This window comes from Eublepharis macularius, chromosome 2 (genome assembly GCF_028583425.1).
Source record: "Eublepharis macularius isolate TG4126 chromosome 2, MPM_Emac_v1.0, whole genome shotgun sequence".
NCBI classification, from domain to species: domain Eukaryota; kingdom Metazoa; phylum Chordata; class Lepidosauria; order Squamata; family Eublepharidae; genus Eublepharis; species Eublepharis macularius.
Window position 1 is genome coordinate 235292134 of NC_072791.1, and position 16391 is coordinate 235308524.

Genomic DNA, 16391 nt, shown 5'->3' on the forward strand with positions numbered 1-16391 from the left:
TGTCCTCTGAGTCAAACATATTCAAAAGATGTCAGGCTCTGTTAGGGAAGGTATTCAGTATGCAGTGCTGGTGTCACTTTGGGCCCAGGTGCGTGCACAGAGAACCAAGTTTTCAATCGACAGCAATAAAACCTCACCCCTTTTTAGCAGAGTTTAGCTTTCCATAGTACAGCATTTTGTTATTTAGCATGGAACATGCGCAGCCTTGCTATTTTCACCCAGTTGCTATGTATATGTATATGCATTTCAAATTAACTCTGTCCTTGAGGCCATGGTCCCCGTTGCAAATGACATCAACTCCCATATTCTCCATTAAAGGATACTTTTGCCAATATAAACAAACTGATCCATTAGGAGGAGTCCCCCCCCCCCTTACCGGAGAGAAAGCGCTGAAGCTGTCAATTATAGGTCTGTACCCAGTGCAACGGCATAAATTACCTGGAAGACAAAGGGAAAATGAAGCAATTCATATTGGTTATTTAAGAATTTTGTTAGCCATTTTTCCACCTAGAGGAGCTGAAGAGTGTTTATGATATAAAACAGAAACAAACATTAAAATATAGTAAAAATACAGTTAAAACCGTACATTGGAGAGTGGCTAAACAAAAACCCATACTGAATAAAATAGTCTTCAGTTGTCTCCTGAACACAGAGAGATCACTCCGTAATTGTAGTTCACAGACTCTGAGGAGACCCTCTCTCGTGAACGTACTGGCTAAGTGCTGTAATAATAAAGAGCCCCTCTTTCGTGTACCGACTAACTGAGCTTTCTGGGGTGGCGAGACCGTCAGGAGGGCCTCTCCCTGTGCCCTTAAATCCAGGCCAGGCCCATGTGGGAGAAGTTGGTCCCTTAGAAGTTACAAGTTCACCAACCATCTGAACCACAGCCGTCAGCCTGGACGGTTGCTGTGTGGACCGCCAGCGTCTGCTTCTCTGGTGGCTGCCAGAGGTGCTGATCCAAAGACGACTCACGGGGCTGTAGTGGTGAATGTGCCTGGTACAAATGTCCTGCTCCACCGTGTGCAAAGCCATCATACGGACATCTTTTCTGGCAGCTTCCACAAGGGATAAGTAAAACAGGGTTGCACTTACCTGTAACTGTCGTTCATCAAGTAGTCTTCTGTGCAGGCACATATGGGAACTGCACATGCGCAGGCCAGCCCATGTGGGACCGCACAGAAGACACAGCAATGAGAACAGCGTGGCACTTACCCGCAACTGTCGTTCATCGAGTATTCTTCTGTGCAGGCACATATGGGAACTGCACATGTGCAGGCCAGCCCATGTGGGACCGCACAGAAGACACAGCAATGAGAACAGCGTGGCACTTACCCGCAACTGTCGTTCATTGAGTATTCTTCTGTGCAGGCACACATGTAGGACTGCACAGAGGACATGACAATTAACATTTGGGTTAGCCGACAGATTCCTGATCCCTTGGAAATTCCAGAAGAGAGTTCACAGACTCATAGAACTTGAAAGAACCAATGGTTGTTGACTTGAGTTACGCGCGTGCAGACACACACACACACACACACCATTAAGCTGTGCAATATTGCAGATAATTAAGTTTCATATCCTCAGTGAACCACTCCATTGTTTGGACAAAGACTAGGGCCGATTCCAGACGGCCTTCCCCACCCCGAAACGTCGCGCGGAAAATGCGAAATATCGCGTTTTCTCGCGCAAGTTTTGCACGATGTCGCACAAAACTCGCGTGAGAAAATGCGATATTTCGCGGTTTCCGCGCGACGACGCGCGACGTTTCGGGGTGGGGAGGGCCGTCTGGAATCGGCCTAGGATATATTTTACCAACATTTTGGCAATATATTTTGCCAACATTCTGGCATCTTCTCAAATGGTCAGACTGCTAATTTTAATTATATATAAGGCCTCACACTTAGGGAACAAATGCAGTGAGGCATAGCCAGGTCTTACAAAATCCAAATATGTAGCACTGAAGAATGCATTCCCCACCCCCACCCCCACCCCCCACCCCCGTTCCCTGTTTCTCTTAGGGCCAAATTACACAACATGTTTTTTAACTTGTTAGGTTTGACCTGCAAGGAACATTGTTTTTAAAGCCCGCAGGACCCAATTCATCTCAGAAAAGTGGCATGGGGGGGGGGCTCCTGGCTCCTTCTATCTTGACCCATCCCCAGAGAGGAATTATTCACATGACTGTATCTGCATGCGCTCAAAACACTCCATGTGCATCAACGCACAGTTGCAATCCAAACATTGCTTTGGAAACTGTAGGCAAACCTTTTACCACATCTTGACCAAAGCTTGCTATTTGTGTAAGCTTTGAACTCATTGGTAAAATCTTGTTTTTTGGGTTGTTTGCAATAATTTTGGGATAAAAGTGAGAAAGGAGATCAGGAGCCAGTAAACACGTCATTGAGGGACAGTGGACTCCTCCGGTGGAGACCACAGTGTGTGCCATGAGAGGCCAGCAGGGGCCTTGCCGAAAGGCCCATCCAGAGACAGGGGGGCCAACAGAGCTGAGCAGGGCAGCAAGAGAAGACATTGAAATGGATGGGAGGATGTGGCTTACAGCAGGCACTTCCTCAACAGGACGTTAACTCCCCCCCCAAGCCATTTCTTGTATTTCTTTGTCCATTTGCAGAGCAATAATTTAAAATCTCGGAGAAGTCCAGCCTACCATCCAGCGCAGCCGATATCTGCTCCGTGGTGGGTTCCGGGTGATTCCTGAGCAGAGAATACATCGACATCACCATCCCGGGGGTGCAGAAGCCGCACTGGGAGCCGTGGCACTTGGCCAGCCTTTTCTGGAAGGAAAACAAGCACAACTCCTCAGGAGACATCTTTGAATGGACTGTCCACATGGAAAGGTGGTCTTCCAGATGTTGCCTCATGTAGTACCTGTTGTCTTAAATATGTGCTGCTATGAGCAACCTGTGCTTCATGTGGTCTAATATCAGCCCTAGAATTGCTTATGTTCTGTTTCAGCATTTCTCCAACTCTGTATTGGATTCTTAATAATGCTTTGTCTTTGTAAAATGGTGATTATTTACCCTATGGCATTGTTTGTGGAAATGTCCTTGAAATGGACTGTACTAATCTCACACTGAGTAATCTGCCTTGAGTCTCAGTGAGAAAGGCGGACTATAAATGACATAATAAATAACAATCCCCACAGTATGTTCACGTCCTCCATATTGTGCCATCCCAACAAGCCCTGTTTGCAGTATGAACCTTTCCCCCACTTTATCGGTTCTGCTCCGATACTTTTTATAGCAGTGACAACATCATGGAAGAAAATCTTTCCCCATCTCTTTACCTCTATTTGTACAAAGCTCCCAACTTTCTGGTGAGTGCAGGATGGGAGACTGTGTGGGACCCCAAGTACACAAGTCTTGAGATCCGTGGAAGAAAGGAAGGGCGTAAATGAAATAAACACAGTACAACATAGAATGTAACTAGCTAGATTTGTAGAGTACTGCAGGGATTAGAGTAGGTGCCAAACATCACTGCAGAACAAACCTTTGTTTCCTCACCTTTAGCTCTCACCTGAATGGGATGAAGCTTGGTCTTTGTGTTTCCAACCCCTTCTACGGTGGTTACGGCGGCACCATTCAATGAGCACAAGGGCAGGAGGCAAGAGTTGGCTGGGAAATGTCTTTGGAAGGTAAAGGAGAAATCTGATTCTTAACTGTGATAATTCCTAATTTGTAGTGCTTACTAGGGCCATCTTAATCTGTTTGGATGCTCTGAGGAAAAATCTTATTCAATGGGTAATGCAGTAGCTGATGATCTGAACAACAAGGAACATGGTATTCACAACTTTTTCATTGCTAGCAATCAGAACTTTTTTTTCTGGGAAAAGAGATGGTGGATCTCTCTATCTCATGTGAGTGCGCAAAGCGTGTGCGCACCACCAGAAACACACGATGATGTTACTTCTGGGAAGTGACATCACTTCCAGAAGTGACCTCGCGGTTGTCCCCCCCCCCCCCCCGGACGCTCGCGGTTGTCCCTCCTGGGCACTCTCCCCCTTCTCCCCCAACACCACTATAAATTTGGTGGGCAGGATGGGGGAGAAGTTCCCCTGTTTCCCTGCCAGTTTCCCTGTGGGACAGCTGAGGGAGGAGCGCCCCACCAAGCTACTCCTTTGCTGCCGCTTCCAGCCAGCTTCACGCCTCCTTCGTTCTCTCATCCCTTGCTTGGCACGGTGGCGGGAAGAGCAACAGGAGGGCGGCTTTCTCTTCCTTTCTTCTCCCTCCTGGCCTGCCTCTCAGCCAGCCAGCCAGGCAGTGCCTCAGGAAGGAAGGTAAAGAAAGGGAAGAAGAAAAGACATGGAAAGAGAAAGGGAAGGAGGGAAAGAAAGAAGGAAGAAAGGAAAGAAAGAGGAAGGGAGGGAAAGGCTGGGGAAGAGGCCGGGGAGGCAGACAGCTCGGGAGAAGCCAGGGAGACGGCCCACGGGTCTTTGGGCACCGGGGCTGGGGTCACCAGTCATGTGATCTTTTTTTCAGAGGTGCCGAATCTCAGATCCTTGGAGATCCCGCTGAAAAAAAGCCCTGCCAGTAATGCTTCTAACTCCTCCTTCCCCTCAGATTCTGCCCCCATCCCAAATTCCCTGTACCCATAAAGGGGTCAGTGCAAAGCAAATAAGAAATCAAGACAAGAGCCTCTGATGCAAGACAAGACCTCTGGAGCAGGCCTTTTCTTGCCCTTCTCAGAATTCTCAGCACGCACAACATTTACGATTCCCAGGACGCATGGGGGGAAAGCCATTCAGTTAACTGGAAAAACCAGTTTGGTGTAGCTGTTAAGAGTGGCAGGACTCTGATCTGGAGAACTGGGCTTCATTCCCCCACTCCTCCGCTTGAAGCCAGGTGGGTGATCTTGGGTCAGTCACAGCTTCTTGGGGCTCTCTCAGCCCCACTTAACCCACAGGGTGATTATTGTGGAAATAATAACAACGCTGACTTGTTAACCGTCCTGAGTGTGGCACTAATCTGTCCTGAAGAGCAGTGTTGTTGTTGTTAAATAGTAAAGAGCCTAGTAGCACCTTTATAACTAACCAACTTTATTGTAGCATAAGCTTTTGAGAGCCACAGCTCTCTTCGTCAGATGCAGTTTTTGTTGAAATAGAGAAAAACAAGACAAGCTGTTTGTGTAGAGATGCTCAGTATCTTCCTTTCCCTTTTAGCAAGGATACCGTATCTTCTTAGAGTCTGGGTCGTAGGTAGACACCATCACAGTGCAGGCCCCGCAGCCTCCTATTCCGCAGCCATACTTGGTTCCTGTGAGACGGACTTTAATTTGCATGACACAGTCAAGGAAAACAAAGGCGGCCTCTGGCTTCATACTGGCATTTTTGACAGCATTGTTTGCATTCCTGTTTTCTTTTATCAAAGGGAAGAAAATTGGGAAATAGATGAAAGGAAGCTCTTTATCAAGCTAGTAGCTATGTTTAGGAAAGCAGTGTATAAATCTGATCTTCCAGATTATTTATGGAATACTTTAATTGAACCTTTTAGGTGCCCTTACCTGGATAGCCCAGACAAGCCCAATCTTATCAGATCTTGGCTGCTAAATAGGATTGGCCTTGGTTAATAATTGGATGGGAGACCTCCAGAGAAGACCAGAGTTGCAAAGGAAGGCAATGGCAAACCACCTCTGTTAATTTCTTGCCTTGGAAGCCCCAGCAGGGGTTACCATAAGCCAACTGTGATTTCCTTTATTCTGCTCTGGTTAGACCTCACCTGGAGTCCTGTGTTCAGTTGGGGACACTGTAGTTTAAGAAGGATGTTGACAAGCTGGAATGTGTCCAAAAGAGCTCAAGAAAGACAGTGAGGGGTCTGGAGACCAAGTCCTATGAGGAAAGTTTGAAGGGGCTGGGTATGTTTAGACTGGAGAGAAGACGACTGACAGGCAGTATGATAGCCCTCTTCAAGTATTTGAAAGGCTGTTGCATAGAGGATGGAGTAGAGTTGTTTTCTTTTGCCCTGTGGGTTGGACCAGAAACAATGGGTTATAATTAAAACAAGAGTTTTTGGCTAAATATTAGGAAGATCTTCCTGAGAGAGCAGTTCCTCAGTGAAACAGGCTTCCTCGGGAGGTGGTGGGCTCTCCTTCCTTGGAGGTAATTAAGAAGATGCTAGATGGTCACCTGACAGCTATGATGATTCTCTGACTGAATATGGATGTACACAGATCAGGAGAGGGAGGAGGGCATGGAAGGAGGAGCTGGAGCTGGGCTCTCGTGGCCCTTCCTTTTATGGTGATGTTGATCACCAGTCTGGGGTCAGGAAGGAATTTCCCCCCAGGCCAGAGTGGCCACGGATCCTGGAGGTTTTTTGCTTTCCTCTAAGCATACAGCAGGTGTCGATGGGGGAGGTGTGCATGTGTGTGGGGGAGACAGTTGTGAATTTCCTGCACTGTGCAGGGGCTGGACTAGATGACCCTTGGAGAATCTTCCAACTCTATGTTTTTATGAGGGCGCTTTCTACCACATTTTAGATAGACTAATTACTGTGCTCTTGCGCCTCCTGTCGAAATTCACACTGGCAGAGCTGAACAGCCCAGCAAGCTGCTCGGCAGAGGAAGGATTTGAACCGGTGTCTCCCCAGCCATAACCACTATACCACACTGTCTTTCAGGTCATAGCTCCCACAGTTTGAAAAATGTGTGTATGTGTGTTAATGTGCTGTCAAGTTTCTTCCAACTTATGGCGACCCTATGAATGAATGTCCTCTAAAATGTCCTGTAATTGACAGCCTTGCTCAGGTAATGCAAACGGAAGGCCACGGCCTCCTTTATTTAGTCAACCCACGCCACGTTGGGTATCCCTCTGCTCCTACTGCCTTCAGTTTTTCCCAGCACTAGTGTCTTTTCCAATGAATCCTGTCCTCTCATTATGTGACCAAAGTATGATAGCCTTAGTTTAGTCATTTTACCTTTTAGGGAGAATTCAGGTTTTACTTGATCTAGATTTGGTTTTGATTTGATCTTTGATTTGGATTTTTGGCTGTCCATGGTTTCTATAAAACTCTCCTCCAACACCTCATTTTAAATGAGTCAATTTTCTTCCTGCCAGCTTTCTTCATTGTCCAGTTTTCACATCCATGCTTCGTAATGGGGAATATCATGGTGTGAATTATCTTGATCTTGGTTCCCAGTGCCACATTCTTATCCTAAAGTTTTTTTTTCCTTTTGAAAATACAGATGTATAAAAGTAATAAGCAGTAAGAATGTTGATCCGCATACATTCAAAGTTTCATTTTTGTCAAGTGTAATGTAATAAAACATATTATAATAAAAATGCCATTGATGTGATGAAATGATGTGATAAAACTGCCACTTATCACAACATTCCTAAACTTAGAAATGTATGTTTTTCCAGCTGGAGAAATCAAAGTCTTGTAAATTTTAAGAAATTCAAAATAAATGTCAAGGTTTTTTTAAACCAGTCACAATGGAGACATTCCTGGGATTATTTTTTATCTATATTTCTCAAAAGTTTTCCCCACCCACACCTTTGATCTATGCCCCTGGATAATTCCAACCATGGATAATATACAAAGATCTTGATAGATGGAATCTATAGATCTGTAGGTATACTCAAGACTTCCCCAGTTTAAAAAAGTGTTGGTATATAATTTTATCATTATTGTATCAAAAGACAATTGCAGCATGTTTTATGACCCAAGAAACAAAATATTATGTATATCTTAAAAAACTGCTCTTTGGCAATTTGTGATTATCATGACATATGTAATAAATACAGGGCTTTTTTTCAGCAGAAACGCGGTGGAACGGAGTTCCGGCACCTCTTGAAAATGTTCACATGGGTGGTGGCCCCACCCCCTGATCTCCAGACAGAGGGGAGTTTAGACTGCCCTCCGTGCCGCTGAGTGGCGCGGAGGGCAATCTAAACCCCCCTCTGTCTGGAGATCAGGGGGCGGGGCCACCACCCATGTGAACATTTTCTCAGAGGGCAACCCACTGGGTTCCACCACCACTTTTTCCTAGAAAGAAAACCCTGAATAAATATAATGTAATAAATAATTTAGTGGCCTAACCACTATGGCAGTGTTGCAGAGTGGTTAAAACATTGGACTAAGAACTGGTAGAACCAGGTTCAAATCCCCACTCTCCCATGGAAGCTTGTTGGGAGACCTTTGGCCAGTCACACCCTTTCAGCCTCATCTACTTTGCAGGGTTCCTATGAAGATAAAATGAAGGAGAGGAGAACCATGTAAGCTGCTTTGAGTTCCTGTTGGGGGGGCAGGCAGGGTATAAGGAAGTCAATCAATCATTCAATGGTTGATTGCTGCCTCATGTCCCTGTTTTCTGCATAATGACCCTTGGTGAACAAAGTTTACCAAGCTCATTGCCAAACACACAGTATCTCTGTCTCAGAATGAGATCTTTGAAGGAGGGGCTCCCTTGCTGTTGTTGGCAGCCCTGGCAAATATTGCAACTAAGGAATTAGCCTTTTCCCAACTATTCTGACTTCTACCCTACTTTCAAAAAAATCCGAGGTTGTTTTGGTTACTGGGTTTCCTTTTATTTTTGAATCAATACTAGGACTGTTATGCAATGTGGAAGAAAAAGCTTCAAAGGATACGCCCCTTTCTCAGGTAATTAAGCAACAGTTCTTCAGGATCAGCCCGCCTTTCAATAACCTGCATTGGAAATGAAAGAAGAGGACAGTCATAATCCACTTTGCCAAAGAGGATTACCTGGGCTTAACATTGCATGCCTGTTTTCTTCAGCTCCTGTTTCTCTTTCTCACGCAAATTGTACAGACAAATGAGGAATGTCCCACATCACAAAATATAAAGTTGAGTAATTTGTTAGTAGAGAACTGTAAATAGAAGTGAACTTGGCTGCTGCTAATAGTAAATGTTTTAGCATCAGAAGGGAAGTAAAATAAATGAGAAAGAAGTGGGAGGAGAACATAATCCCTTTGCAATAGTGTGATGTATGCTTGCTTCAAACTATGCCGTATCCCCCTTAAGCCAACTGAGCTAATGTAAAACTGGTACTTAAGCAGCAATTTCTGAGGATCAGCACCTGTTTCTTTTTAGAGAATTCTTTTTAAAATCTTGAGACATTTTCAGTCACATGTGATATTCTAAGTACACACCAGCCCCTTGTGAATGTTGTCAGTACAGGGTAAGCAGAAGAAAGACGTTTTGAAATGTATGTGGGATAGAACTATAACCTTTTGCATTCAAGTTACAGATTGGAGGAAAAGGGAATTCCCAGTTGTGCTGCAGTAGCACATGCCATGTGTGCAAATTACACCCAAATACCACTGTATAATTCCATTTTTTAAAAAAAAGCCCTGGAAGGGTGTTTGAGTTTTCAGCTTTCACCATCCATTCCTTTCCACTAAGTCTTCTGGAAGACCTTACCCCCCCCCGCCCCCCTGCCCACACACACACACTGTTCCTGACAATCTCCCTGCCAATCTGGAGGAACCCTTTCTGCAGTCCTTAGTCTCTCCAAAGACTTAAAAAGTTGCAGGGCACACAGTCCCCAACTGTGAGCACCCTATTTGGTGAGATTAGACGACACATCTGCCTCCCTCTGTCTTTGAGTGTGTGTGGTGTGGTGGGGGGGGGCGGGGGGGGGGTGTCAGCTGAAATGTAGCCTTAGGTGGAGTGGAGTGTTAAGCCTTTTCCCCTCTGGCCATTTTTCTGATGAAAATCACTTGCTTCGGCATCTTTCCCACTTGTGGGTGTGCACACACACGCGCGTGCACACACACACACACGTGAGGAAAATGCGGTTTAAAGAGATATTTCCCCCTCCTGTGTTATTTTAATGTTCAATAGCTGTATAGTGGTTGTTATTTTTGTACATTAATTAATGAGGTTTTAACAAATATATTCTCTATCTACTTGACCTTTTGAATTCTTAATCTGAAGTGTGGCCTGACCAGGGGCAGCGGCAAAGCTGTCCCTTCAGAGCCCAGGCAAGAGTGAGGGGAGGACGGAAAGATCAGCTCCTGCTAATTGCTTGGGCACATTGATAATAATCTACATTCATCTTTGACCTTATTAATCTTTTAATTTTATTTGTTAATTGCTTGTAGAGATACGAGAAGTGTTAAAAATGCCAATTTAAATCAGATTCATAAGGAACTTTTCTGTAAAACAAAGGGCCTTCATGATTTTATTTTATTTTATTTCTTATTCTATCTCACTTCATTTCTTATTCATTATTTGCTATAATTCCTTAATTTGTATATTTGATAACTGGAGTATTTTGAAATCTTTGTCAAGTGTACTGTTGGCAAACTTCAGATTCGCATTATTTATGACTGGAAACTTTTTTGGGAAAACTGTTATATTTGGACATGTTTGGAAATCTTTAGATTCAAAATCTTCTCAGATTGCTTCAATTAAAATCTGCTTATAGGTTAGGGCTGATTTTCAGTGAGCTCTAATAAAATAATCAGTAAAGCAGAAAGGGGGAAAATACAGTAATTTCGCTGGATTTCTTCCGAAGTGTCCTTAGGACTCTACCTATGTTTATAACAAACTCCCAACATTAATTAATTTCTCAAAATTGACATGTCAGATAAGGTTTCTTTGCAATAGCAGGATTTATTTTCAAACAAATCAGTCTGACATAGACGAATGTTCTATTCCTATCCATTTTAATCTGTCTTGGACATTCAAATGCTCAAAGAAGTGTTTACACATTTTAAACATAGGTATATACTATGAACATTTGGGTGGCTTTATTTGCCTGGGGAATATTACAACAATGCGACCACGCAACCATTTCAGCTAGTAAAGAATGACAATCTAAAATGTCCAATGACTGCAGAAAATGCATTCAAATTTAATCAATTGAAAGGTCTCTAGCCTTCATTATGGTTCTTCTAGTTAAAAAACAACACACCGAGCCACAAAATAAATAAATCTTTACCTTCTTTCCATTCACAAAAAATATGAGCTCATCTGATTGTTGGGGGCAAGCCATTCTGCTACAGAAAAAGCACAGAAAGCTGTCAAAGAAGATGTCAACCACCAGCAAGGAAGTTGGTTTCACCAGTTGCTTCCAGCACAGGAGTAATTCTTGCGTTTTCCAACTAAGATAAAAATGAAACCTGCAGGGAGGAGCCTGGGTGCAATCAGCCCCCAATGCCTCTACATCGCTGCAGTATTTCCACTTCAAACATATGTGGAGCCGTCTTGGAAGAACTTGAGCCTGTACTGAGGGGGCTCAAGTTGCTACCTCTAAGATATTTAGTAAGTAGCTTTTATATGGCCAATGCACAATCTCCTCCTCTCTCTCCCAAACATCATTTGTTGCGGGTCCTTCCTTGTCCCCACTCCATCCCCCGCTCCCAGACTGCACTCTTCCCTGCCCAGTTACTGGTCAGCCCTCTGGTCCTTCTGCTTCTACCCTGACCCATGACCCTTGGGGACAGATCCCTATCTGTGCAGACTCATAGCTCCTGGTGCTACTGCTATCAGCTTTGCCACTTCTTTCCTCCAGCCATTCCTTGGTCCCAGTATGTGTTGGGGCAAACCTCAGACTACTGTCATTTGTGCAATATAGCCTGTCTTCTACTCTTTGTGCCCATATACAAATATAATGCAGAGCGGCACACAGAACAGGAAGAATCCTACCTTCACATACGCCAAAGAAGTCTGAACTGGTGGTGACAGACCGAGAAGAAGGCCTCTGGGTTGGAGTGAAGGTCAAAGGCAACAGCAAAGGCGGTGTGAGCGCCGAGCCATTGCTGACCCCTTGGGGGGGGGGGGGCGTCACATCATGGCGTTTTCTTGGCAGACTCTTTGTTACGGGATGGTTTGCCATGGCCTTCCCCCCAGTCATCTACACTTTACCCCTAGGAAACAGGGTACTCACAGTGAGTGGAGAGTTCACTGAAAACATTGACTTGGCGTCCAGCGGTGATTGAAAAGGCAAATTCTGTGGTCACGATGATCAGGAAAGGGACTGAGAATTTTATTTTTTAATTTTATTTATTTCAAATGTCTATTCTGCCCTCCCGGCGAGCGGGCTCGGGGCGGATAACAGCATATTGAAACTGCACACGTGTCAGTGCCCCCGTGCAAGCCTCTGGTGTGGCTTCACTGTGTACAGAGCTAGTTGCCACGCCTCAAAAAATGTATTGAAGAGCTGGAAAACGTGCAGAAAATGGCAAGTGAAAATGTTCCAGGGGTTGGAGTGCCAGCCCGAAGGCTGAAGTCTCTGGGGTGTTACAGTTGGAGAAAAGGCAGCGGAGAAATGACATGGACTATAAAATTATGGATGGTCTAGAGAAATTGGCTACAGACAACCCTTTCTCCCTGTCCTGAAACACTGTACTAGAACTGTGGGTCAGTCAATAAACTGTTCAGCGGTACAGTCAAGACAGAGAAAAGGAAATACGGCTTCCCATATTGAGTAGATTTGTGGGACTTCGCTGCTACCCAGACATGGCTTAGGCAGACTGAAAAGGAAGTTGGACAGATTTATAGAAGATAGGTCTACACTTGAGCTATTAGTCCCAAAAGCCAAATGTGAACTTTAGGGTTCAAGGGAAGAAAATCTCTATCAGATGCAGGGTAGCAGCCAATAGGCCAGTGGGCTTAGACCGGAGTAACTCTGCTTAGGATTGCACGAGAGGAGTTAGCTGTGTAAGTCCATAGTTGAAAAATAGTAAAGAGTCCAGTAGCACCTTTAAGACTAACCAACTTATTTGTAGCATAAGCTTTAGAGAACCACAGCTCTCTTCGTCAGATGCATCTGACAAGGAGAGCTGTGGCTCTCGAAAGCTTATGTTACAAATAAGTTGGTTAGTCTTAAAGGTGCTACTAGACTCTTTACTAGGATTGCACGGTCAGTCTCTGATAGAAATGGGATGCTGAACTAGATGCCCCATTGATCAGATCTAGCAGAGCTATTCTTATGTTGCTGAATATGTCAGTGCACATTTCCACTTTTTATTATTGACCGATATAAGAAGAAATCAATATAATCCTCACAAGCAAATACATCTTTCTTTTTCAGACTGCCCAAGAGTCACATTTGTGCTACTCAGGACTCGGAGCCCAATCCGGCTGCTTCCATTTTAGGGTCTTTTCTCACACCGCTTGTCCCTCAGGATTCTTCTATATATAACTTATTTAAGGACTGGGAGAGTCACATCTATGACAGTGTGATCCCACCTTGTGACACTTGAATGTGTGAAAATAACAATGAACCATCTTGAACAGGCATCTTATTTGGAACAGTAGTTAAGCATATACAAGAACAGTCAATATGTGACAGTCCAGCACGCCTGGGTGTATTCAAGTGGACCCGGGCCTCAGTCTTTCCGACTTCTGTCTGGCCAGTCCCTTGAAGATTCTCCAGCTTGTAGCTGTGCTCTGCGTTGGGATGTCTCCTGTTATTTACAAGACTTTCTAAAACATTAATAGAGATTATTCATAGAAAGGAGTGCTTCTGAGGTGAGACGGGCGAGTGCTTCCCCCTGCAGTTTCAGGCCCTCCCGTCTCTCAGGGAAAATTGTGCCTTTTTTCCCTTATAAGGAATACCCCAACTCTTTAGCTCCCTCTAGTGGTCCAAGGGTTACATATACACAGAGTGGGCCACTTCTATCCTGAGGAAAAGGGAATGGTGGAGGGAGTATTTGAACCCAAAGTCTGGCTTCTTTTGCTCTCACTGCAGCTGAAATTATAGTGCTCCTCTGTCTCTTCTAAATTATGCTCTCTTATTTTTATTCTGTGCTTCCTCTGGGACTAGAGATGCATCCTCAGATGTGCCCCTGAATCCGTGCTGACCATGTGTGCACAAGATGGCTTCCATCCAGGGGTCTCCTTTGCCAGACTGGGATAGATCTCTCTGTGTTTCTCATTTTAACCTTGTCCTAAAGAGTTCGGAGCAGCTCTGCTTCACAAGGCATTGGTTCTCTCTTTTCCAACCCCCTAAAGCCTGCTCTGAATTTCCCACCACTTGGGGATGTGAGCAAAGCAATCTTCATTCCATGAATAAACCCAGTCCTGAAACTGGTAGCTTTGTAACTCTTGTTTCCAATCACATATGCTATTTGATTGTAGGCATTTGCAAGTAAAAATAATATTCCAGGCCACGTCTGGTCTTCTTACTTTAATAAAGTCTTTGGGCCTCAATATCCCCAACCAGAGGGAACTTGGACTTGCCAACAGGTTGTACATCAGGATTCTCTGGACCTGCTAGAATGGGCACCAGTTTCCAAAGCTGAAATTAGAGGACTAATTGCCTCATTACCCACTGGTAAATCTCCAGGTGAGGATATGTTACCACCTGAACTGTATAAAGCCTTCCCAGACTGGTGGGCCCCAGTACTGGCAAGGGTGTTTACTCAAATTAATGGTTCAGGCCTAATCCCCTCTGGATGGAAGCTGAGCATAGTGGTACCCAGGGCTTTTTTTCTGTGAAAAGAGGTGGTGGAACCCAGTGGGTTCCTCAGTGGGTTCCTCCGGCTGGGCGCGGAGGGCAATCTAAACTGCCCTCTGTCTGGAGATCAGGGGGCGGGGCCACCGGCCATGTGACCATTTTCAAGGGGTCCCGGAACTCCATTCTACCGCATTCCAGCCTTAAAAAAGCCCTGGTGGTACCTATACACAAAAAGGGGGATAAATCTGACCCGCAAAACTATAGACCAAGAAGTCTACTTGACCCAGCAGCAAAACTGTGTAGCAAATATCTGCTGGCAAAATTGGAAGATCGGGTGACCACCGAAAAAATAATTCATCCCACACAAGCGGGATTTCGGAAAGGTCTTGGAACTGTCAAACGCTATACCAACTGGCTTACTCTGGAATAAATGGGCCAACAAAGGCACTTTATGTAGCATTTGTTGACTTGGCTGCCGCATTCGATTCAATCAATAGGTCCCGCTTATGGTCCAAGCTTGCCAAACTTAACATCGATAAGCGACTGCTGTTTCTGCTCCGGGAGCTGCACAAAGATAGTTTGCTCAAATCAGGGTGGGAACCTCTGGATCATTAACCAACAGAATCCCTATTAGTAGAGGCATGAAACAAGGTTGTGTGCTGGCCCCTCTACTATTTAACCTGTACATCAATGATATCTATGAGACTCTGTCAGCTCCCCAATTTATGCCGCCTTCTCTGGGACAACAGAAGATTTTAGTTCTCCTGTATGCAGATGACATGGCCCTAACCTTCCTGACCAAGATCAGCTTGAGGAGACTCTTAGATCAGTTAGGCCATTATTGTAACAAAAAAGCTCTCAATGTCAACTACACAAAGACCAAAGTAATGGTTTTCAGGAGAAAGCCAAAACTCTCCCGCTGGAGCATCCTTGGCAGCCCAATCCAACAATGCAGCTTCTTTAAATATCTAGGGGTAACCTTTAAAGAGACTCTGAATTGGAAGATACACCTTGCGTCGGTTAAATCCTCAGCATCAAGGATTGTAGGGTCAATCATACATTTCTTTTCTACAAAAGGGGGGTCGACTGATAGATCCAGCACTGAAATTATTTAAGAGCAAGGTGTCAGGGTCTAATATGTTCTGTGGTTCCTTGGTTAGAGTTACGCCATGTTTAATACTGTAGTCGTTAGCCTTTCTCTCCCTCCAGGTCCAGGTGTTATTTTGATGGCGCTTTCTTTTTTTTTTTTGAAAAAATTTTTATTGGGTTAGAATCCATTATTTTTACATTACATTCAATTTTCCCCAAATTTTTCATTCCTAACCCCCTCCCTTTCCCCCCCTTTTGTTGACTTCCAACAGCTTTCCCACCCTTTGAACCTTTTCCCTTACTTCTGTTAAACTCCTCTATCTAAAACAGATATACATTCTCTATTATATTAAGCAGTACATCCTTAACTACCTTTCACGTTATATACCCAAACTGTAAGTCTTTGTTTCCATCTTAGATAAACAATTTATCCCATTTTTCAGTTTCAAATATTTCTATATATCATGAACCATAAAAATCTTACATTCAAATCAAACAATTTGACTTATTCTCTATATATTCCTCATTCTATCTTTTTATGGTAGTTCTATATAGCACATCACATAGTCAATCAATTTGACTCTTCTGTACATTCAGTTTGGTGCATATAAATCTTATCAAAGAAAGAAAATATTATTAGTTATTCACTCCTTATATTTAAACCTTATCATTAATTATTTTCTATCAATATTCTATCTATTAACCTATATATATCTATTTATATATCAATCTGTTAACTGCTTATTAATTCACATTTATCTCTTCCCCCCTCGGTAAAGTCACCCCCCTCTATTATACTTTTATTATACTTCAGTAGTTCTCAAACTGCCACAGTTTTCCTCCCACCTCCCATTTCTTCTCCAGATATTGTTTCAGCTTCTCCCAGTCTGTGTTAAACTGCCCTGAGTCCAGATTTCTCAGTT

At 44.1% G+C, this 16391-nt stretch overlaps 1 protein-coding gene across 1 annotated transcript in view; it reads right to left on the bottom strand.

The window, feature by feature from the left end:
* LOC129323628 (aldehyde oxidase 3-like) overlaps positions 1–11040 on the bottom strand; it is a 98352-nt gene extending 87312 nt beyond the window's left edge. The window contains exons 1-6 of the mRNA XM_054970150.1: positions 10918–11040; positions 8600–8657; positions 5186–5282; positions 3535–3643; positions 2666–2792; positions 377–438 (exon numbers count right to left, since the gene is read on the bottom strand). Of these exons, the coding sequence (XP_054826125.1) occupies positions 377–438; positions 2666–2792; positions 3535–3643; positions 5186–5282; positions 8600–8657; positions 10918–10971 (507 nt within the window). The 5' untranslated portion in view covers positions 10972–11040. The remainder of the gene's footprint in view (positions 1–376; positions 439–2665; positions 2793–3534; positions 3644–5185; positions 5283–8599; positions 8658–10917) is intronic.
* Between the last annotated feature and the right edge of the window lie 5351 nt (positions 11041–16391).